We start from the raw sequence: 23436 nt of genomic DNA, 5'->3' as shown, positions 1-23436 counted from the left end.
GGACCGATTAATTTAACGTGGAATTCAAACCACCGTAATGCATTCAAATTTTAATATTCTCTCCATCGGGGACTGAACCCAGGATTCAATACAAAAGGTACTTGCGCTAGCCACTACACCAGCAGACAACTTTTAAAAACCAGATATGTATCTATCTATCTATTATATATATATATTATAATTTGTAAGGTTTACTTCCATTTATATAATTACTGAAGTTATAACTGAAGTGAAGATATAGCTAGCTACGACTTTCGTTATATATATTAAAAAAAAAAAAAAAAAAAAAGTTTGCTTTGGTTAACAATGTAAATCTACTAGTCACTCATCTGTAATATTCTTCATCAACTTTTGCTCCGATATTTTGAGTGAGACCTTTGATCACTCTTGTGCATATTTCATTGACACAACGCAATATTCATAATTATCACTGTTGAGACAAAAACAATGCGAAGATCGTGCTAAAAAAAACATTGTGTAACCCTGAAGAAGGCTGACCGACGGTTTCGCTCGAAATATCGGAGGAAATATTAATGAGAAACATTACAGGTGAGTGATCTAAAAGTATTACAATGTATCTCATACGCTCGACAAGTAACTACTTGAATGAATTTGACGAAACATACTGTTTTTTTTTTCTTTCTTCTGAAATAGTTAACACAGTTAACCCTTGCATTTGTACTGTATCTTGTTTGCTAAGAACACAATATCTTATTCCTCCCACTTCCTCTGACGAAAGTGACTGCTAGCGAATTGCTGAAATATATAGAACGTTCAAGTTAAGAAGCATCTGAACATTTGTAAATTTTATACATATGAGGAGCAGTCAAATGAGAACCGAACACGCTCCATAAAACACATTCCTCGCAAAACTTGGCAACACTGCTATTACTTATCGATATTGCCATCTCTCGGAAGGAGAAATGCGTAGTGACAACTCACAGGTTTACACAGTTGTTCGTTTATTGTTCTATAGGTGAGCGTAGTGAAAAGTGTGTTCGTACAGCATTAGAAATGGAAGCAAGCAAAAAAGCGGAAAGGTAATTAAGGATGTTTGAACACGCAAAACTTATCGTGGCATAAGAGATTCCGAGAAAGACGATTCGCGCCCAGGACAAGCCTACTGAGCTATTACCCCTGATGTGATTGCGCGGATCAATATTCTTATCCGGGAAAAACGACGTATCACAGAGGAAGAAATTCGTGTTCAGGTCGGAATTAGCCATGACTCCGCGCATGCCATTATCAAAGAACACCTGCAGTTGTGAAAAATTTGCGCGAACAGGGTTCCGCATCAATTGACGGAGGAACAAAAGATTGACAGAGTGGCTTTACGTCTGATGCATCTGCAGCGATACCACGACGAAAAGTATGCGTTTCGTTCCGTATCGTTACCATTTTGAATCCAAGAGCAAACGGCAAAATCAACCATGGAAACACCTCAATTCTTCCCCGCCAAAGAAATCCAAAGCTTGTTCACACACGTTCCGGTAAAGTCATGATAAACTTCTTCGACTGCAGGGGCCCTCTGCTTGTTGACTTCCTTGCGCGTGGGGTCACAATAAATGCAAAGCGCTATGAAGACTCTTTGCAGATGTGAGACGCGTCATAAAGTCAAAGCGATGTGAGATGCGTCAGACGGAATCATTCTTTTGCATGATAATGCCCGTTTCCATACTGCCAATTTGATGAGGAATACGCTTCAGAGCTTTGCTTGGGGAACACTTCAACATCATCTACAGCCCAGATCTTTCCCCTTTTGATTTTAATATTTTTGGCGACCTGAAGGAAGACATTCATGGACGTCGGTTTCAGTCGGACGCGGAAGTGCAAGAGTGGGTGAGGTTATGGATCCGTCAGCGACTCAACTTCTACAAGACTAGAATTGATCGTCTCGTCTCCCAGTAGGATAAATGTGTTAACGCGAATGGCAATTACTTTTGAATAAAAAACATTTCATGGGTATTTTTTCGCTTTCGGTTTTCATTTGATCGCCTCTCATACTTATATGTGTCATTCATGTATTATAACCAATTACAACTAATTTACCTTCAGTGTAGTGAACTGTCATACAGACTTTATAGATAAAGGGAATATTTAGTCTTCAAATTCATACAAATCATGTCAACGTGAAACATCTATGAGACAGCTCAATATACTTACAGCTTTCATCTTGCCCATTCGAAGCTCCGCCTCCCCTCCGAACAAAGATTCAATTTTCTTCTTAATAGGAACATATGCCATAGGAATAACTTCAATAGGAATTCCTTTCTTGTACTTTTCTCCTAGAACACTGGAATCTTTCCTACAATTGACAATAATAATAATAATTAATATTACATAAATAGCTTTTTATTTCTAACATGTTTAAATTATTTTAACTACAGTTTCTCAATCTAATCACTGCTTTACGAAAGAAAGAAAAACTAGTATACCACTAAAGTTATATTTTTACAGGAAAATTGCAAATTCAACAATGCGGACTTTATATTTAAACTTTATTACAAATTCCTAGTCATTAGTCCTGGTAGTTTTAACTTTTCATTTAATACAAATACTATACCAGATTCGCAAAAGAAGTAAATGATTAAATTAAATTTGATGCTAGTGTATAATTCTCCGAAAGTAATTGTAATTAGCACTTCCTACATTTCGAATAATGAACTGCTCGAAATATAGGAAGTATTAATTATGACCACTTCCCAGGGTCATGTCAAATTTCATTTTTAGTATGTCCCATTTGCTTGATTTTAAGTCAAACTTTAAAACTACCTCTTGGGAAAGAGGAAAGGCATAGAAGGTGAAATTTCCAATAGTGTACTTATTAAATAAAGTACTAGTTACTTTATTTATTTTTCTTCACGTACTTGTATATTAATGCATAATAATAAAGTAAACTAAAAACTTTACTTTTAGTACATCTACTTTTTTGTTTTACTCGAGTCTTTGGCAACTCTTACCTGTTATTTTTGACTAAAGACGAAAAATTTGACTAAAAATGAGATTCCACTTTGCTACATTCCTATTGTTCATATTGTTTCCCGAATTTCTTCATTTCTTATTTTTTCTTTCAAAGATTTTTCAATTGGGTGCACATCCGACTTCTTTCCTATAATACGACACAAATAATGAAAAACAAGCTAAAAATAGCTCAAGTTTATAATATATTTTTAGCTTTTTTAAAATTATTTGTGTCATATATAGAAAACAACTTGAAGAACTCAGAGGTATATCTAAGAAAAAATCTAAAAGAACAAGATAACAAACCAAGATAATCTCGTTTTGCGACTAAATTTTTCATCCCTAGTATAAAGCAATATGCAAGAGTTACCGGGAATTTGAGCAAAAACAAAAAAGATTAGGTACTAAGGTAGTTTTTATTTTGCTATACTATTACACATCAGTTATTGGTTAGTTACATACTAAATTTCGAACAGCGGGGTAGTATTAAAAATATTTCAATAAATAGTACTTCAGTTTTCTTAAAATCATTTGGATTAAGATTTAGATTTCTGGTCTTTCGGCATCTAAGGCAATTTAGCTCGTCAAGTATGAGGAATGACGTCCCTCGGCGAGCAGACTATCCGGGGAAAGGGAAGGAAGGAAGCGGCCTGGGACTTGTAAGTTAGGTACCACCCCGGCATTTGCCTGGTGTGAATGAGGAAAACCCAGGAAAACCTAATTCAAGATGGCTGGTTTGAAAAAGATTTTTAGACTTTTTCGACCGAGTGCCCCTACCGGGAATCGAACCCGGGATCGCTCGCACCGAAAGCGAGCGCATTAGCGACTACGCTACGCGGGGCCACTAAAATTATTTGGAGTGTATATTGGGTGTAGATCTATGCTATACTTAAAACTAGTTACTGTTTTTAAGAAGTTCATTATTTGAGCAATATTTCTGAAAGCTTTTGTAATCTCAAACGCTTTGCTGACGCCCTATACAACAATGAACTCACGAGAATAACTGAATCACTTCGTAAATAAGGAAGTTGTTATTATTATTTCAGTACTTTGGATAACATTAAAATACAGTTGTAAAAAGGAAAGGAAATTATAAAATAATAATAATAATAATAATAATAATAATAATAATAATAAGACATTAAAAACAAAAACTAGTACCAAATTTAACTTCAAATTTCAGATAAACTTAGCGATAAAAAAGGCAAGAAAAATAAATAACTCTACAAATTTAAGTGGTACAAAATGCTAGATTAACGGTATTTAAGCACTCATCTATGGTCTACGAAACCAACTGCTTCATTCATAAATACATGAACTGAAACATTGCTAAACAGAATAGTAGCAAAGTTTGTCCATTTTGTTGCAGGCAACAGAAAAGCACACAAGAGCTGATATATTCTTAGCCAGTTAGGCGATAAACGTACCGCAGAATTTTTTTTCTAACAAAATCTTTCTGAAACTATTTAAAAGAAACTTACGTGTAGTCTGCTATCACAATAAATTCTTTGGCACACGACGCGACAATCTTTTCCTGAGTAAGGCACGCACCTCCTCCCTTGATGAGGGTGAGATTGGCATCTGCTTCGTCAGCACCATCAATCGCACAGTCTAACTAGAAAAATAAAATATAACCTCAATAAGATATTAATGACCTAAACTTAGGGCAGTAAATAATTAACCCTGAACTACAAACAAAAATTTTATACCTGTAAATACCAACTGGGTCCAATGGACTCATAGGGGTGCTTTTTTTTTCCTAGCCAATAATGTACACTTTTTGAAGAGACGAGCAATTAAACAGTACATTACTACCTTCTCACTTATAATTAACTAGAACATCAATGAAATATACTTACGCTTAATGTTTTCTCTTTTTCAAGGAAAATAAAATATCATTTTACTCATGAAGTAACAAATATTAAGATACATAATATTGAAATGTAGACGTCAGTAATGTATTCCTATGTAACATAAACTGAAATTATATATAATTTCCCAAAGAGTTTTCACAAACTCACGGTGGTTCTTTCATTTTATTTTAGTGTGACAAATGAAAGTCACAAGGACTCATGTTCGGTGTGTGCTCCAAAACCTCCCACCACCATCGTGCAAACAGGTTCCTCACAGGAAGTGCATTGTAACAACGGGTGTTGTCATGCAAAACAATGGGTGGATCCCTTATGAAGTTGGGTCGTTTTCTGCGCAGTGCAGGATGATGATGATGTTCCACATACCTGCGGTAGTACACTGTATTTACGGTCTGGTTCGGACGCACTGCATGCCGTAATATGACACCACGTATATCGTATGCCACTGTCACCATCACCTTTATATTACCTTGAGGTTACACTTACTTTCATGCTGATGCAGATTCTTGAGTCTGGGAGATGATGAGTGGCACAACTCATTGAATTGGTGCTAAAGTTCTGGCTCATAGGAATGCGCCCATATTTCGTCAACTGCGATAATCCTGTCCCGGAACACGCTACCTTCCCGTCTGTAAGGTGGTACGGTACCCACCAGAATGCAATTTTTCGATAACTAAGGAAATTGTGCAACACATTCAATACTGTAGTGTGGGATGTCACTACCTCGTTAGCCAATTCTCTGAGAGTCCACCTCCTGCCCACATGCAGCAGAGATTGAATCAATTCAATGACTGTTTCCGAGTCCATGTGAACCTCTACCTGGTACCTGTTGCACACTATCACGTCCTGCACGAAAAAATGCAACCCAAAGTATCACAGTCCGATACCGCAATGCGTCATTATCGCATTTTTCACGTAGTCCAGAGTGACATTTTGTGACGTTTTTTCCACGGGCCACTTCGATCTTTATCCGTGCACGTTGTTCTAACTGGAAAACATTGCCTTTACAGCCGTGTGATTTGACAAACTACATTCAACACACTCCACTACTATCACTACAGCACCTACACTAGCGCCGCCACCCGCGTTGTATAGCTCCACACACCCTCTACATGTGTTACAAACAGTGGTACGAACAAAACTCCTTACGCGGGGATAAAACAATGTTGCTATATATTTCTTTCCAGCCCTCGCGTTTATTTCTAGCTTCACCATGATAGCTAGAAGAACATTAAAATGCTAATGCTGGCATCTACAATGTAAAATTTCAACCGAAGCTGAAGTTTGACAAATATGTTTGCACTCAATAAGGTCAGGGTTCACTGGACCCGCTTGGGACTTAATGTTATAAATTTGTAAAACTACCACATGATTTACAAAAATAAAATAAAACATAAGTAATTTAAAACAAGAATACAAACAGGAAAAAGTCAAAGAATATCAATGCCTGGAAACGCACAGTATCATTGTAATTACTGACAAAAGAATCCGTATGGGACCAATGGACCCACCTCTTAATTGTAGGGTTACATATGCATAGTAACGCAATGACAAGATAAATATGCATAAAAATACTTAAGTAACCACATAAAGGGAATTAACTTCACGACTGAACACATCAGAGAGTTGATACTAGATTAAATAGGACGCATATTAAATATTTATTAAAACTGACTTCCTAAAAACGCCCTATAATTTATTTAACTGTTTATGTTACGAAGAGGAAGTTGTATATAGGACTCAAACGTTCAGAGTAATTAGTAAAGATGCCGAACGATCGAAACAAAGACCCAAGGATACAGAAATATAAGCTGGGACCCAGATCGAAAAAAAAAAGTTTTGTTAAAGGATACAATAAAGTAGTTGTTCAGTAATCAAAAGTCTGGTAAAGCTCCACCAGCTTCATCGATACTTAGTATAAATTTCATAGATCCATTCGTTGTCTACAACCTAAAAAATACAACCTTTATCCAACACAGGAAGAGTTTGGATAAAGGAGAAAGTGCAGGATTTTCAACAAAAATTAATTTCCTTGGCTTATTACGTATACATTATCCAACGAGGGAAGTAATCAACGAGAACTAGAACTTTTGTAAATTTGTATTTCAGAAAACTAAAATCAGATCCAAACAGTATAATACTGATATGATGACAAGTAGTTATAGCACATGTGTATTTTTGTTGTAAGGAAAGAATAAACCTCAATGGTGATATGGTAATGTTTGGTATATGGTGATACATTTGCAAAAAATTATATCGTGAAAGTATTGAGTTTTGTATTCCGAGGTTCACAAGTAAATAAGTAAGTGATTAAGTATAAAAAACTGAAGAGTTCAGCCTTTTGTTAAGTTTTGTTCATGTAGATTGATTTGTTTTATATTGCTTCACTCACTGGAACAGAACATTTGTGTTTATTATTCGTCATGACATATCACATTCATTATCAAAGGATACAGCGCTCACTTCTAGTGTGAGGCGTCCCCAGCCATATGAGTCTGTGGTGGACAGCATTGTGTCTAAGTTTTCTCGCGATTCTGATGTTTCCTCACACATGACCATTCCACCGATTCTTTATTGATCATTCACTCTCATTAGTCATCCGTTTGCCTACAGGGTATATTCGTGGAACATAAAAGTAGTAATTTTATTTTATTTTATTGAGTAACAAGCCAAGTGTAACTAGTTAGTTATCATTACTTTGTTTTGTATCTTTTTTTATTATTAATTTAAATGTTAACGCGTGTGTTCAAAACACTTCAGTCGATCTGTAAATGTTCACATGGACTAATATAAACAATTTACGAGTATGGTCCATGGGATAAAGAAAACGACAATACGACGAAAATATTATGATGAAATAATATTGCTAATGTGTAAAGTAGTTCGATAATAGCACTGGTGAATTCTCAGAATGCTTATGAACATGATTATAATTTTCAGTTTGTGCGTCGTTGTGTTGAACTCAGTAAAGAATTTACGTTGTTTTCACTTGGGAAATGTTTTTTCATGTATTAATTTCCTTGGGCATCCTCCTGAACGCATACTATCGAATCCACGACGAACTTGCATACAAGAAATTAACACTACTATCAAATAACTATGCTCTTATATTATTGATTTTTTTCTTAAGAATGAATAAAATTCACTTCGTAAGGTCGGTCGGTGATCCAAACATATCAGTACACTAAAACTTTGTCCTACGATATTCACATATATTCAAGTAATAAATAAATAGCTTTTTCGTTTTTAAAAGCGCCTTAAATGCTGTTACTTTTCTTATTCTTTGTGTTATTAGCAACGTCATACACATTTGAAAAACATGCATCGTATCTTTTACTAGTGAGCGGAGAGCCACTTTTTCCTTGTACCGACGTATGACGTACAAACATGGTGGTCGTTGTTTTAAGCACACGAGCGAAAGGAAGTGTTCTCCGTAATCAGCTGGCTCTGAATTTTTTTTTTTATAGTATTAAAAAAATGGAAATTCCCACTCTGTCCGGGGAGGAGGGGACTGCATTGACACACTAGTTGCTAAAGAACGTATCCTACACAAGAGTCACATGTAATCAGTTGTATTTACCTTAGCTCCGGCAGAAGGAGAGTATATAAAGGGGGTCATTTCAGATTTCGCTTGTGAGTGTGTGTGTGTGTAAGGGGGGGGGGGGCGACAGCACCACCGACATAACTCACGTTTTGTGCTAGTATATTAGTATACAATCGATTATACCTTGGCCGGTGAATGATGATTTCTGACAGCTCGGCACAAGGCCACGGCGAGTGAGCAGAAGACAGCAGGTCAACCAACCTTAGGCTCAGAACCTGTCGCGTCTCCATGGTAACCACTGCACATTGCCAAACTTTCACTCACCCCCTCTCACCTTCAACGAGGAAGCAGACGATTCTCCCCTTGTGCGAGAAGCACATGGCAACCACACTACTCAGTCGTCCTCGTGAGCTGAGCTGTCAGAAATCATCATTCGCCGGCCAGGGTATAAAGTATAAGTATTCCTCAAACTCTTGGGGGGGGGGCAATTGACCCCTCCTACCCTCCCTAAATAACGCCCCTCAGTATATATTGTATGGAATCGATCGAACTCATCTTGTTTTGACCAAAATAGGAATAGTGATAGAACTTCACGAGCTTAGTACACATATGAAGTATTTTGGTGTGCAGCCCTTTCAGATCCTGAGTTAAGGCCATCAAATCCGGAGTTCGACTTAGTGAAAAGTTATTATATTTGATATGCTATTGATGATACCAATCTGATCCTGACAAAATTTGGTATGATTGTAGATCTCTTGTAGCTTAGTATGTGTGTGTGAAATATCATGGTGTATAGATCGTTGGTTCTGGAGTTATTGACCAAGGAATTTGGGTCTGGACTGTGAAATGAAATTTCACTAAATCACGACCGAAAAAACCCATCTGATCTTTATCAAACTTGATATGCTGATAAAGGTTGACAAGCTTTGTATACATTCCAGCATAGTATGAATATTACTGAAACGTAAATGATGGAAACTCTTTTTATATATATATATATATATATATATATATATATATATATATATATATATATATATATACAGGGTGAGTCAAAAGTTCTTGGACACCTGCATAAGTTTGAAAATCGACGGAAAAAGTAAAAAGTGATTATGGGAACAGAGGTTTGATGAGGGGCCGCAACTTTCGGAGTGTATGTCATTCATGGCCGTCATCTTGAAATCCGCCATTTTGGATTCAAGTCTTTTTTTTTAAAATGGGAAGGGGGTGTATGATACATCAAATAACACTAGCTTGAGCTTAGGAATTTAATGATGTATTTTTTTTCTATCTTGTACAGTTTAGAATTTATTAATGTTCAAAGGTGGGAAATTAACCTTGATACTGACCCAGTTCTCTCTTTGTTCCAGGTGTTCTAAAATAGGTCTGACACGTAAATAGAAGATCGAAATCATCCTTATATAAGGGGAACGCAGCTGACTACAAAAGACGACAACCAGACAGAGAACCGGTATCGCACAGCACGGTGGCTCACGTGATCATCAATTTCCGGGAGACGGGCTCTGTTCAAGATAGGGCATGTAGTGGGCGACCAAAGACTGCCAACGATGAGGAAACTGCAACGGCTGTTGTTGCGTCGTTTGTGAAAAGTCCTAAACGAAGTACCCGTCGTGTGTCCCTAGCATGTGCAATAAGCCAATCCTCCGTTGGCCGGATATTGCACGCCAATGAGTGGCATCATTACAAGCTGCACTGCAACATAAACTGAACGAGGATGACCCTGATCGCCGGTTGGAGTTCTGCATGTGGGCTACTGAACAACACGAACTGGATCCTGCGTTTGCCAAGTGCATACTGTTCAGCGACGAGGCGTATTTCACTTTGAACGGGGAGGTTAATCGACATAATTGTCGATACTGGTATGACGCAAATCCGAACTGGGTTGACCCGAGTCGAGAACATAGTCCAGCGAAGGTGATGGTGTGGCATATGGAACACCCGCATCAGTGGGCCATTTTTCATTTACAACACCTTAACTGCACCACAGTATCTGATGCTGCTGCAGGACCTTGTGTTCCCTGCCACACTAAAGCTGACGGCATTTTCCCATCTTATTTTCAGCACGATGGAACCCCTCCATACTATGGACTTGGTGTCCGTGAATGGTTGGATGAACAACTGCCAGGGAAGTGGATTGGTCGCCGTGGTCCCGTGGAGTGGCCGCCCAGATCCCCTGACTTAACGCCCCTTGATTTTTATCTATGGGGACATCTTAAGCAGATAAGTGTATGCTGAGACAATCCGTGATTTGATACACCTGGAGGAACGCATCCAACAAGCCTGTGACCAAATTTCAGGAGGCATTCTCCTCTGAGAGCAGTCAGAGTGGTTGCGGCGACTACAGTTGTGCATTGCACGGGATGGACAACACGTAGAACATGTATTGTAGCATTCAGTATCAAGGTAATTTCCCACCTTTGAACATTAATAACTTCTAAACTGTACAAGATAGAAAAAAAATAAATAAATACACCATTCAATTCCTAAGCTCAAGCTAGTGTTATTTGATGTGTCATATACCTCATTCCCATTAAAAAAAAAATGACTTGAATCCAAAATGGGGGCCATGAATGACATACACTCCAAAAGTTGCGGCACCTCATCAAACCTTTGTTCCCATCATCACTTTTTACTTTCCCCGTCGATTTTCAAACTTATGCAGGCGTCCAAGGACTTTTGACTCACCGTATGTGTATATATATATGTATATGTATATGTATATAAAGAGTTCCTATCAATATATATATAAAAATAACGCTCAAGAATAAACTTTTTGTTCATGTAAGTGAAACAACCCTTCATATACATTATAAACTTTAAACATAATAATATAAATAATAAAAATATATGTGTCTACATATCACGCTAAGAACACGAGATTGGGACAAATATTAATTCCAGAAATTCCTTAATGTTTCTTGACTTGTATGTCCTAACTTGGCATTAGTATCACTCTAAAGAGTATTTATTTAAAAACAAACTTAAATTATACGCGTTATTAAACTGACAGTTGTTCTTAAAGTGACTCAGATTTAAAAAATAAAAGTCATTATTCGATAATTTTAATCGAAAACTTTTCCAAACAGATAAATTTCCTAATGTGGTACCAGCATCTTACCTCTTCACACATATACACACACAAAAGAAAAATAAAATAAATAAATAAAAATAAAAAAATATAAAATTTTAAAAAATTACAAGAACAACTTGGTATTAGATTAAGATTTTGGATATAAATTTATGAACACTGAGTTTCAAATGCAGGATTCCTTAATGAACCCCTTCTACTACAAATACGATACTGCTGAATGTAGAACATAAACTTTTTATAAAAACATTAACAATCTTTAAATAGGCACTAAAATGTTACTATTAACAATAAAAAATGTAGTCGGTACCAACCAAAACAAATTATAGTTTTAATAGTCGGGCTGCGGTTATAACAATACGTTTTCAGGGTATTGAAAAAAAAATCAAGGTTATATTAGATTTAATGTTCAGGTTGCATTAGCTTTAGCAAAAGAAAAGGAAAACACAACGATAAAGCTATTATTTATCATCAGAAGTTTCGGATTCTTGTTTTGTGGCCAACCAAGAATAAGAGTCAACATTGTTCAGCTTAATTAGTACTTTTAAGAAAAAAAAAACTTCATAAATTCTAATTGTATAGATTATATTTGAAATTATAGAGCTAAATTTTTATGACTATTTATTCGTGCCAATTTATTAACAATTTACATCATAACAGATTGAAAGAGAAAAAAAAAAAAAAAAAAATTAAACATTTGCCTCCATTGTGGTATCTCTAAGATACTTTATCAACATTTTATAAAATGATATTGTTATATTGTTTTAACATATCCAGTCTCCAACATGATTCTCAAACATATCTCATTAATACATATAAAACTCATTATCAATCAAAGAATTGGCGATCCATCCCCTCTACTTATGTAGTTACAGAAGATTCTTTTACTTGGGCGTTCATTGCTTATAATGTCCCTGTCATTCATCAAACAATATGCAAGTTATGCAGACATAGGCAGTATCATCGCTACTACAATTCAATTCCATTTTTCAATTAAATAAAAAAAAAATACGAGTAGCATCATGTATTACTTTACGTTAGCCTATGCATCATTCGCATAATACATCTACTATGAAAGCACTACTATTAATGAAAATGATATATATATACAAATGTCTAGCGAGAACGAAAGAAAAGAAAGAAAAAAAAAAATCTACATATGCTCGACAGGGTCCAATTACTGAAACGCCTCTTTAAAGAATTATTATTATTTTTAACTTATTATCTCTGTTTACAACTAATTAAACTTATAGAGGGATGGATACGCTCTACTGGAGAATAGCAAGTTGAAAAACATTCCAACGTTATTGGTTTCCAACGAGGCAAATATCAATGTAGGCACGAACATTTAATTCCGCACTGTAATTATGGCACGTTCAAAGTAAATATTTACCTAACTGAAAATAAACATAGCACGAAATAGTATTTTGTAAATAGTAATGAACTCCGGAGGTATGTCCAGAGTAAAGTTCTCCCACATCGGCACAGATCTATTACTCGCACTCATCAAGATACGATATTAACATCGGAGGATATGTTATATTCAATTTTTCCTAACCTACAAAACTAAATATATGGTGCAACGAAATGAGATCATACATACGAAATAAGATTTTAAACCACTAATGTATTAAGAGATACTATAAAAGGGCACACGACAAAATAATAATAATAGACACGTTTGAAATGCAATTTTATCAACATTACACGTCTTGAATATGCACATGACAAAATATGGCAAACACGGATACAAAAATACATTACAAATTAATATCAAAGGGACACACGACAAAATATAGGAAAGCACGCTCAAATCACAATTGTTACCGGTTCTACACGTAAGAAATGGAAATTTTATCTAATCTACATGCATGTATTACAAATACGATTAAAAGACACGTTAATATATATATCAGAACACTCTCAAAGAAATTTCATCTTAATGTTTACGACTGACATACATCATGAAGCAATATTGAAGCGAATGAAATGAATTAAGAAATACTTAAATTTCTCAGACACGGAATATTCGTATGTGCGTTCATGATAAAGATTTCCCAACAAAATAGCATATATCACATTGCAATATATAAAAGACACGTATTAAATTTGGAAACACGGGTAAAAGCGAATCTAACCTAACCTACATAGATATTATGGATCACACATTTGCAAAATTAGACCTAACCTAACCTACAGCAAATATTTCACAAAATAAGGCATTATCACGGGACATAATTCAGTAATGTATTTAACATAACCGATCTAATCTAAATATTCAAAATTTTCAAGGTACATTGCCATCGAAAGGTACGTACAAAGTAAAATATTACCCTAATATCAACATACATATTTTTCAAATTTACGTAGAGGCACACATAAGATTTAATAATTCAATTATACATGCTTGTAGCATAAGTGGATAATGACGATTGACAAGTTCAGAGACGCGTAACGCCCGTTTACTTAGTTACACATCCTGTTTCTTAAAGACGCCATTTGCTGAACTGCTATATTGTTTATAAGAAAAATAAGAAAAGATGTTACCAGATTATCCGCAGGTTTCACAGAATAAGAGTCCTCAGATTGAGCTGGGCGATCAAACTTCGCAAAGTAGGTTTCATCTACTTGCTTATTTAAAATCGAGAGATGACTCCTTCGGTACACCGGCTACACACTCCACGAACGTAGAATATCTTTCCGGTCCGCCGCAGCAATCAGCTTCGATAAATTACATCTCCCATTCCATTACTGCATATGTCTAGTAATGGCGGAGATGACATTCGATGGCTTGTGGCCGAAAAAGGTTTCACTAAATTTTGACTTTTGTTAGACTCCTCCGTATCTATTTCTTCCTAAATAACATCTTAGGTTAGTCTAAACCACGATTTTTACTAGATTACAGGCCGAATTACACTTTTGGTTACAGAATTTCTAAATTTTTGGAGGAGCTAACAAGCCATCGTTTTTCCACACTGATATCTATTAATCCACTACGTCATCTTACACTCGTAGCCAGGCCTCTATAAACGCGGTTTCTACTATTATATCTTTGATTATAATTCGCATAATTTTACCATAAATACATATCAACACAAGAATCTAACTGTAAAAATCATGAATTTCTATATCTATTTTAATATCTAACTTACCGAAAACTCTATTCAATAAATAAATACTTAAAAGATTATTCTCTCCCGGCAATTATTTAGAAATTGCCATAGTAACGGAGAACTTCCTTTCACCGCCGAGCCGCCATCTTTTACACTGTTATTTCCACGTATAGCGATTCGAACGCCCTCTTGCGGCAATAACCAAAGAAATCGCCATGTTAGCAGTAATATAGTGTAACAAGTGACCGTCGAGCTAATTCACAAACGAATGAAATCTAATAATAAGACTATATCAAAATATTCGGTAAGCTTTAGTTGTATCTAGTCTTACTTATACTAATTGTTCTAAAATACTATATCAACTGTAAAGAAGCAGTCACCGGTAAGAGTTAGATTTAGAAGATTTCCGAATGTGTTTATATACGTATATCATATCAAAAATTGAGTGCGTGTATTCTTTTGGTGCCATTCCTTGCACTAACAATACAAAACAAATTAACATTAAATTAGTGTAAACTTACACGTAACGAAACTGGGCACAGTAATATTATGCGGGAACCAACTTCGACTTCAACCGGTACACATAACAATACGGATCCAATGTAAACAAACCGGTAAACATTAAAATACGGGAACCAACTTAAACAGAAATGTAACCGGTAATCGGTCGGTTACACGGTTGCTACCTGTGTGCTGCCAACCGGAAGAGTTTGTTTCCAACTATAGCTGTTTCCATTAAATTAATAAGTATACAGTATATATAAACAAACTGAATTGAGAACGTACTTTTTTTGTTTGATTAAGTAGCTAATACTATATATAGGAAATGTAGTGCTTGAGAAAAAAAAAAAAAAAAAATCTGTTACCTGGGGCGTGGTTTCCAAATCTCCTAAAGGTAACTTGTGCTCTAGAATCAGCTGCCGGGCCTGGAAGGACGTTGGGATGCAAACAACATTTAAACGCTCTTCTTTTACCCTCTCAGCTACGAAAGAAGAATATATTTCAAACCATCAAGCTTACAAATCTGCTACTCCATTAAATAAAAAGGCAAATTTTTACTTTGACTCCAACTGTGACTTCAACCGATTCATGTGATCCGGTTCCCGGAGCAGTTTAGGAATCATTCCTAAACTGCTCCCGGAACCGGATCACATGAATCGATTACAATTACTAACACAGTGAAAGTAATGTACGATGTTAAGAATTATACTATAAGTACAAGGGCCACAATGTTACTATACGATGTTAAGAATTATACTATAAGTACAAGGGCCACAATGTTACTATACGAAGTTAAGAATTATACTATAAGTACAAGGGCCACAATGTTACTAAACATCAATTCAGGTGAAGCGGTGACTATGAATTTTGAGACCTAAATGGGGGGCTACCGCCCCCCAAACCCCCCGCCCAAGTACCATAAAAACATCCAAAATAATAATAAATAATCACACCACTACTATAAAGCTAAGATAATTAGGGAAAAATTAAAAAAAAAACACTCGTCTCTAATCATAAATCAGTGCATGACAAAAAAAAATTACATCTCAACAAGACAATAGGACAAGCAGCAGCAAACCAAATACTTTGCCTAATACTCAAATGCAAAACAAATCAAGAATAAAAATAAGGGTTAAATTACAAAGTTGGGCGTCCGTTTCCAGCGATTTTTTTAAAATTTACAGGAAATATATGGATAATTTGATCGTTTGTGTGCTTGATAATATATAAGAGTCTCGAAAAATATGTTTATTTGTTATATATAAGCGGTTATAAACATGGGACTATATGGCGAGCGGAGGGAACTACTTGGCGCAAGGTAACCGAACAGTTGCATTGTGGGAAAGAAACTAGCATTTATGTTACCAACATGGCGAATGTGCAAGGGCAATGAACTAGCAATTTTAACATTTGTGAAGGAATACATTGATAACGAGCAAAATCTTTTAAAAGTTTGTGAAGAGCACGGATTAATGAACCTAATAACAAATTGCAGAAAGTGTGGAAAGGAGATAACAGTGAAAAAACTTGACGAAGGCGGACGCCCAACTTCGGAATATATGCCAAAAATAATATGAATTAAAAAAAGAAAACACTCACCATTTCGCCATAGCAGAACACTCATAAATAATGAACTCATAACTGCTGATTCCACACACGAAAAAATAAGATACCAAGAACACATGCACAATACTCAACATTACTGAAAAATGTTCCTTTCCGCACACACGTCGTTTTATTAAACCGAGCACACTTGCTATTATTACAAACAAGAAACCAATAAACGTCCACTTTTACAATACGTCGAAAATATCTTCACTTTAGACCACAACTATGATAGGTTTTCTCTAACTCAATTCAACCAATTCAATTACGCGCTTCTCGCATGCCACAAACAACAGCACACACATACATGCACACAGAACATGTGACTACTAACCAACTACCATATGACTACACAGACACCTAGTGGGAAAAATATGAACTAAGACGTCACCAAAGGCACACAACATTCTAACAAGTGATTCACGCACAAACAGTTCCAGGAAGTAACTGAACCTATAAGAACCGATTAAAGTCACAGTTGGAGTCAAAGTAAAGACTTACCAATAAAAATAAAGCGGACCTTACACAAGAAAATACAGTTATGTATTGATCAATCATCTTACTTTATACTCTTTTAATGGAAGTAATTTGCTTTTCTTTGCGACATAAAATTAATAAAAGACAATCACACTAAACTTTCTCACTTGAATTTCTTAAACTAAATCACGTTGTGCTGCAGTTATACATCGAGGCTACGGGAGACAGTGATAATGAGATGCATAATAATAGTGGAATCAAATAAGGGGACTCCAGCGGCCTAAACCTGGAATTGTAACAGATTCCTACAACTACCGTCTTAGTAGAGAAATCACAGTGAAGATGGAGTATATACTCGGACGTTTAACTGATTGGAGAAAACGGCTTCTTGCTATCTACTATAGATTTTATTCTATAGAATCAACGTTAAAACCGGAAATGGTTGATTTCTGCAACTTCCGATTTGAACAGAAGGTTAGAAGAGGAGTACTTATTTTACAGTGCTTATTGTTTTTGCTCTATGTAGAAGCAGGAAGTTCTGGTGGATTTCTATCTCTACCAGATTTAACAGAGTTAAGTATGGAGATGAAATGTATTCTTGGGACCTTAATCGATCGCAGGACATGGCTTCTTGTTATCTGTCATTGTTTTCGCCCTATAGTTGTCAACGTTAAACCGGAAATGGTTGACTTCTACCACTTTCAGTTTCAACATTATCTCCAGCCACGAACCCGAATCTTAAATTTTGACCCTGTACACCCTGGCCAAAATTGATGGTGATCCATCAAGTAGTTTTTAAGATTTTTTTCCCCTGTCCCGGACGGACGAACACACACGAAGAGAAAGGGGAAATATATAAAGGAGGTTTGGTAAACCACTTTCCTTAAAAACGAAAACTCTTGAAGAAGTCTTTACCAACAGAAAACTGTTGTAAATTCCAATATCTTTATTAATAAATCACACAGACTTTTGCCCCAAATGAACTTAAGAATTCAGAAAAAAAAAGGACCCACATGAGTTGGGTTTTTCAAATAAACCCGGTATTTTTCAAACCCAGGCCCTAAAACGTACGAATTTGTTGAAATCTTGAATTAGATTTTTTTGCACGGTCGCCATACTTTATTCTCTCCTAACGTCGCTCGGAAGCAAGAATGGATAAATTTAGATAATAATGAGAGAGAGAGAAATACTTAGCAATAAATTAAATCAGATAAAATTAACTACTAATTCAATTGACACTTACCTAACTTTTCCACTGCATATACTATAGTCGAACCGCTACCAATACCAACAACAGCGTTGTCCTATAAAAATAAAGTAAAATACAATCAGCAACATGTAATGGAATATTTGAATAAACGAACAGGTAATACGATAAGTACTTACTGCTAGGACTAATACGTTGAAATAATAATAAGGAGTACAAGAGACCTATATAATATCCAAGCTTTAAAACACCTCTTTATAGCCATTATTAGAAGTAAGTTGGAATACTGTTGTGCTCTTTGGGACCCTATTCACAAATTACAAGCAAATAACATAGAACGAGTCCAATTTGAATTTTTGAAACATCTTTATTTCAAATTGTATCATATATCAGCAACTAAAAATAAGATCTCTTATTCTTCTCTTTTACTTAAATTTGATATGCATTCTCTTTACAGTAGACGTTTCCTTATTCAGCAAACATATTTGTACAAGACAGTAAACTCAGTAACAGATAATTGTAATTTGCTCCAATATACTAATTTCAATATACCAAAACGACCATTGCGTAAGAATTTAATATTTAACATAACGAGATCTCATATTACAATTCACCAGGACTCATTCATCGTTAGAGCTTGTAAGAATTTTGATCAGCTGGTTTCATCAGATTTGGATCTTGACTTCTCTTATTCTACCGCTGTATATTTGCGTATACTCAAAAATAATATTTTGAATAGACATTATGTATGGATTAATTAAATAATTAAGAAGTGTTATCTCTATGAGTTGAACCTATGCTGAAGACTTTTTTATTTTTCATATTATTCATTTTTTTTTCATATTTTTCATTTTCTTACATTTATACTATTAATATTTTAATTTGTTTTTAGTATTTAACTTGTATTTTTCCTTGTTTACATGTATTTTTTTTATTTCTTTCAGTATATAGATATATATATTTCATATGTAATTATGTGTGTATACGTATGTTCCTCTGTAAATGGAGTTTGGCTCTGTAGAGGACTATTATAAATAAATAAATATTATATTTATGTTGAAATTAATGTGTAGATAGCTCTAAAATGGGTGGACCTTCTTAGAATCTCATATGTGCTCCTCATAGAAATTTGGTGTTGCATTTCATCATGTCAAGGTACGAGCAATTAAATTTACGCCCGAATAAGAGTCATGATTAATATTGTATGTAAATTCAGTTAATTTTCTTTCTTCCAGTATTAAATTTACCAATAGATGCCACTTTCGGTCAATGTTCCGTTAAGGGGGTCCAGTAATTTCTTCCACATGAAATTTGCAATTTCTGCACTTCTTTCCATTGATTTTTCGTTTGATTACATAATATAACGTTATATTAGGTTAGGTTAGATTAGTTTTGGACACCCTTAACGGAACATGGACCATAATTTCTACTATACACTTAAATATGATTGTATTATTTTGTAAGCAGTTACATTTTAAAACATTATACACCAACGTTATGCAAAATATATTAATATTTACGCGCTGCTATTACTAACTTGTTATGTAGAAGATTGAGATGTGAGAATATCCTTAAGTAGCAATAGAATACGATCTTTGGTTCTAAATGAAGATTCACTTTTTGACACATTCATGGCCATTATATATGTCTCACTATTTATTAATCTGCACATAGCATTGCATATCACAGCCGAAATTTTCTAAATTTGAGACGAACAATCAGCCTTGCACTTTACACATCAATCTCAATCACGATCCTACTTCCTGGGGATTGACTTAGCAATCATAATACTTATCCCAATCTGTAAACATCGATTACTTTGTTTTGTTTAGAATTTCATTACCGTCAAGTAATATTCTATGCCATTCCGCATTTTCTATGTTCTACAGTGTTATTTTCTAGGCACATGGAATAATAGCTATGTACAGACTGATAATATGCCGACAAACTAATATGCCATGAAAACTGTTGTTCATGCAAAAATATAACCGTAATTTATTCCGTTAACTTCGCCAGTTTTTCAGGATAAATTAAAAAGGATTGAGTATAGCCCGCTCCCCCCAGTGATTTTTAACGAATCATAGTGATTATAACGATTCATATTAGTTCATAAGTAGTAGTAGTAGTAGCGATAGTAGTAGTAGTAGTAGTAGCAGTAGCAGTGGTAGTTAGTAGCAATAGTAGTAGTAGTACTAGTAGTAGGAACGGGTTAGAAGCCCCGCAGGGGTTGGTTGGGTTCTGTTCTCGATATAAGTAGTAGTAGTAGTAGTAAAGTAGTAGTAGTAGTGACTCTTCCAGTTCCGGTGACAAAGAACTGGGGGGAGCGGGCTATACACAAGCCATTAAAAATAAGCAAAAGCAAACCAACTTGTGCTAGGTTGCCACTAAAAGGCACGAGCGCTATTAGTTCGAAAGGTGATACGTTATTATATGTTAAGTCACTATTACTCCACAGATATTAAGTAGTTCTTCAGGTTAGGACAACTAGTTAAACACTTAATAAAAATAGTTTTGTTAAAATAAATCATGTATAAATAACATACTAGAGTTAATAATATTACTAAATACGTAAGTTGTATGCTTTGTTTACTACTACAATATCACGATGACAGAGCTAACTTCACAATGTTCTTTTACTGTTAATTTTTGTCTTAGAGGTTGGTCACTTACATATACGAATTCCTTAAATATAATTCCTCTTTTGTGAACTAACACATTTTAACTGTAAAATTTTCAAAAAGCGGCTCTCATATTCTCCATTTGCTTCGCTGTTTAAAGCACGAGTATCTTGTATCATACAGTACATAGTCTACATATTTACTCTAGTGTTGTACCTTACTTCTAAATGAATTCCATGCAATTTGTATTCAAAAGTTCACCAACCTTGACATAATTATTCACTGCACAATGTGCGGCTCCCTTCTTTGCTATATCAATACAACTCATGACTTTTTGATGAACCTGTCTTGTCGGGCACAAATTATTTATCTTTGGTCGTGGTAACTTCACCGAACAAAACTCAAATGTTGGAAGCCAACAGCCCCGAAATATTTCTGCATGACGACCAGACACTTTCCACTTTTTAACCCTCCACATGCACCATGACGACACCGCTGACATTCCGTCCTGCCCCCTGGTGTACACCATTGAAATCAAAAATAAATTGTTTCAAATGACTAGCACACAGCGTTAAACAATGAAGTAAACTACAGAAATAACATTGAGAGAGCTTCTTGAAAATTAACTCGATGCACTAGGTATAATTTTCTTTGTTCTTTACAGCAGCTTCAATTCTTCGAATTCAACCACTTAACGAATCTTTGCTCGTAGCTATAGTCTTACTCATTTCGATGTGTTATTACTGACCCGTTCTCTCGCTCTGTTACGTGATGTTCATCAAAATTCAACAAGACACCTTTATTGCCGTACCTCACCTGCATAATCGCTGAAGCAGCTCTTCTTCCAGGTGATCCATAACGATACAAGAGCATAGTGTATGAAACAACTCAGTTTGTAGTGTAATTTTGTAGTAAACATATTTACGTCCAAGAAGTAATAAATTTAGCCAGCGAATGTTTACTTTCAAGTTGAGTGATTTTTCGTATCAAAGGGATCATCGGCGCTTCTCTCGTAGGCATTTAATACACATACAAAATACAGGGTAATATTATTGTGATGCTTAAAGTAAATAAAATTATTTGGTTAAACTTGATTGGAATATAGGCTAAAGGAGACGGTGTTGTATTTCATTCAAATTATTTATATTTCTTTATAACAGTGGATTGAAGAGAACGACTCGAAGGTCGTGGTATTACCTTTCTCCTTTGTAAATAGGTAACTGGGTGATCTCAAAAGCCACGAACATTCTAATCTTATTTTTCCTATTTTTTTTCTAGTTACACCAAATAATTTACTAGGTTTAACTTATACAAACCAAGAAAGAAATTAACGTTATCACGTACAATATTTGTGCGTCACTCTCATCTGCCTCTTATGCAATGAATTATGAAGTGAATAATGCGACAAAAACCTCCGTATATCAATTGTAGTAGTGGAAATTCATTACATTCATTTTTTTTTTCTCTACATGTGGTATGAAATATGCAAATTAATGTGTGCGTAGACGTCGCTACTGGTCTAGTGGCAAGCGTACACAGCTGTGGTGTACATAGCCTCAGTCCGACTCCCAGTAGGATATCAATGAAATTTAAACGCATTACGGTAATTAGGATTCCACTTTGAACTGCAGGTCTAAGCTGAAAAGGAATGCTAAACTTCAACAATCAAACTAAAAATTTGTGCAGGAACATAGTGACTTATTGATACAGCCATGCAGACACGTACGCAGCAATTTATTTCGGGGGGGGGGGGGATAGAGCTTTTGGGTGATCCAAATTCAATATGAGGACAGATTACATTAAAATTTATAAAATTAGACCACTAAAATTAGACAAAATTTACAGAAAAGTTGAAATTATAGGGGGTCCGAACCCTCAGGACTTACCCCTTGCGTAGACTATGCCCTTCTGTAGAATGTTACCTTCTGGTATGAGGAAGTCTCTGGTTCGACCCTAGGCTATGAGATTTTGCACTGGACAACATCGTGTCTGAGTTTTTCCGAGTTTCTCTTGTTTCCTCCCACGTTCTCATCCTATCAATTCATTTCATAATCATTCACTTTCGTTATTCATCTGTTCCTTTTAGAATAAAAGGCATAACCGTCGGATGTAAAATTAGATTATTTCATTTTCAAATTTCGTGTCTGTCTGCCCAACAATTCAGAAGAAGCATTCAATAAGGGTGAAATCTTAATTTCCCCTCACCTCGTCGAGGTTATCATCATTATCATTAACATAACTATTTTGCCATCATTGACAGTTCGTTGCAGCAAATTGAGGCTCGATTCCCGGCGGAAGCTCATGTGGTTTGGGTCCCACATGAAGCTGTAGGATCACGTCTTAAACAGCCTCGCTGCTGAAAGGGACGCTAAACACAAAATCAAATTAAATAAACCTTGCTGCAATTTGCAAATTTTCTATAAACTATTG

The 23436-nt window shown here is 35.4% G+C and overlaps 1 protein-coding gene across 1 annotated transcript in view; it reads right to left on the bottom strand.

Moving 5' to 3' along the window:
• Window positions 1–21534, bottom strand: part of Rpi (Ribose-5-phosphate isomerase) — a 36005-nt gene extending 14471 nt beyond the window's left edge. The window contains exons 1-5 of the mRNA XM_081763031.1: window positions 21272–21534; window positions 18425–18485; window positions 15465–15580; window positions 4443–4576; window positions 2164–2305 (exon numbers count right to left, since the gene is read on the bottom strand). Of these exons, the coding sequence (XP_081619157.1) occupies window positions 2164–2305; window positions 4443–4576; window positions 15465–15580; window positions 18425–18485; window positions 21272–21508 (690 nt within the window). The 5' untranslated portion in view covers window positions 21509–21534. The remainder of the gene's footprint in view (window positions 1–2163; window positions 2306–4442; window positions 4577–15464; window positions 15581–18424; window positions 18486–21271) is intronic.
• Window positions 21535–23436: the final 1902 nt, after the last annotated feature.

This window comes from Thermobia domestica, chromosome 1 (assembly GCF_964235325.1).
Source record: "Thermobia domestica chromosome 1, izTheDome1.hap1.1, whole genome shotgun sequence".
NCBI lineage: Eukaryota > Metazoa > Arthropoda > Insecta > Zygentoma > Lepismatidae > Thermobia > Thermobia domestica.
The sequence above is the reverse complement of the archived record's forward strand: the minus strand, read 5'-3'. Positions and strand labels throughout refer to the sequence as shown.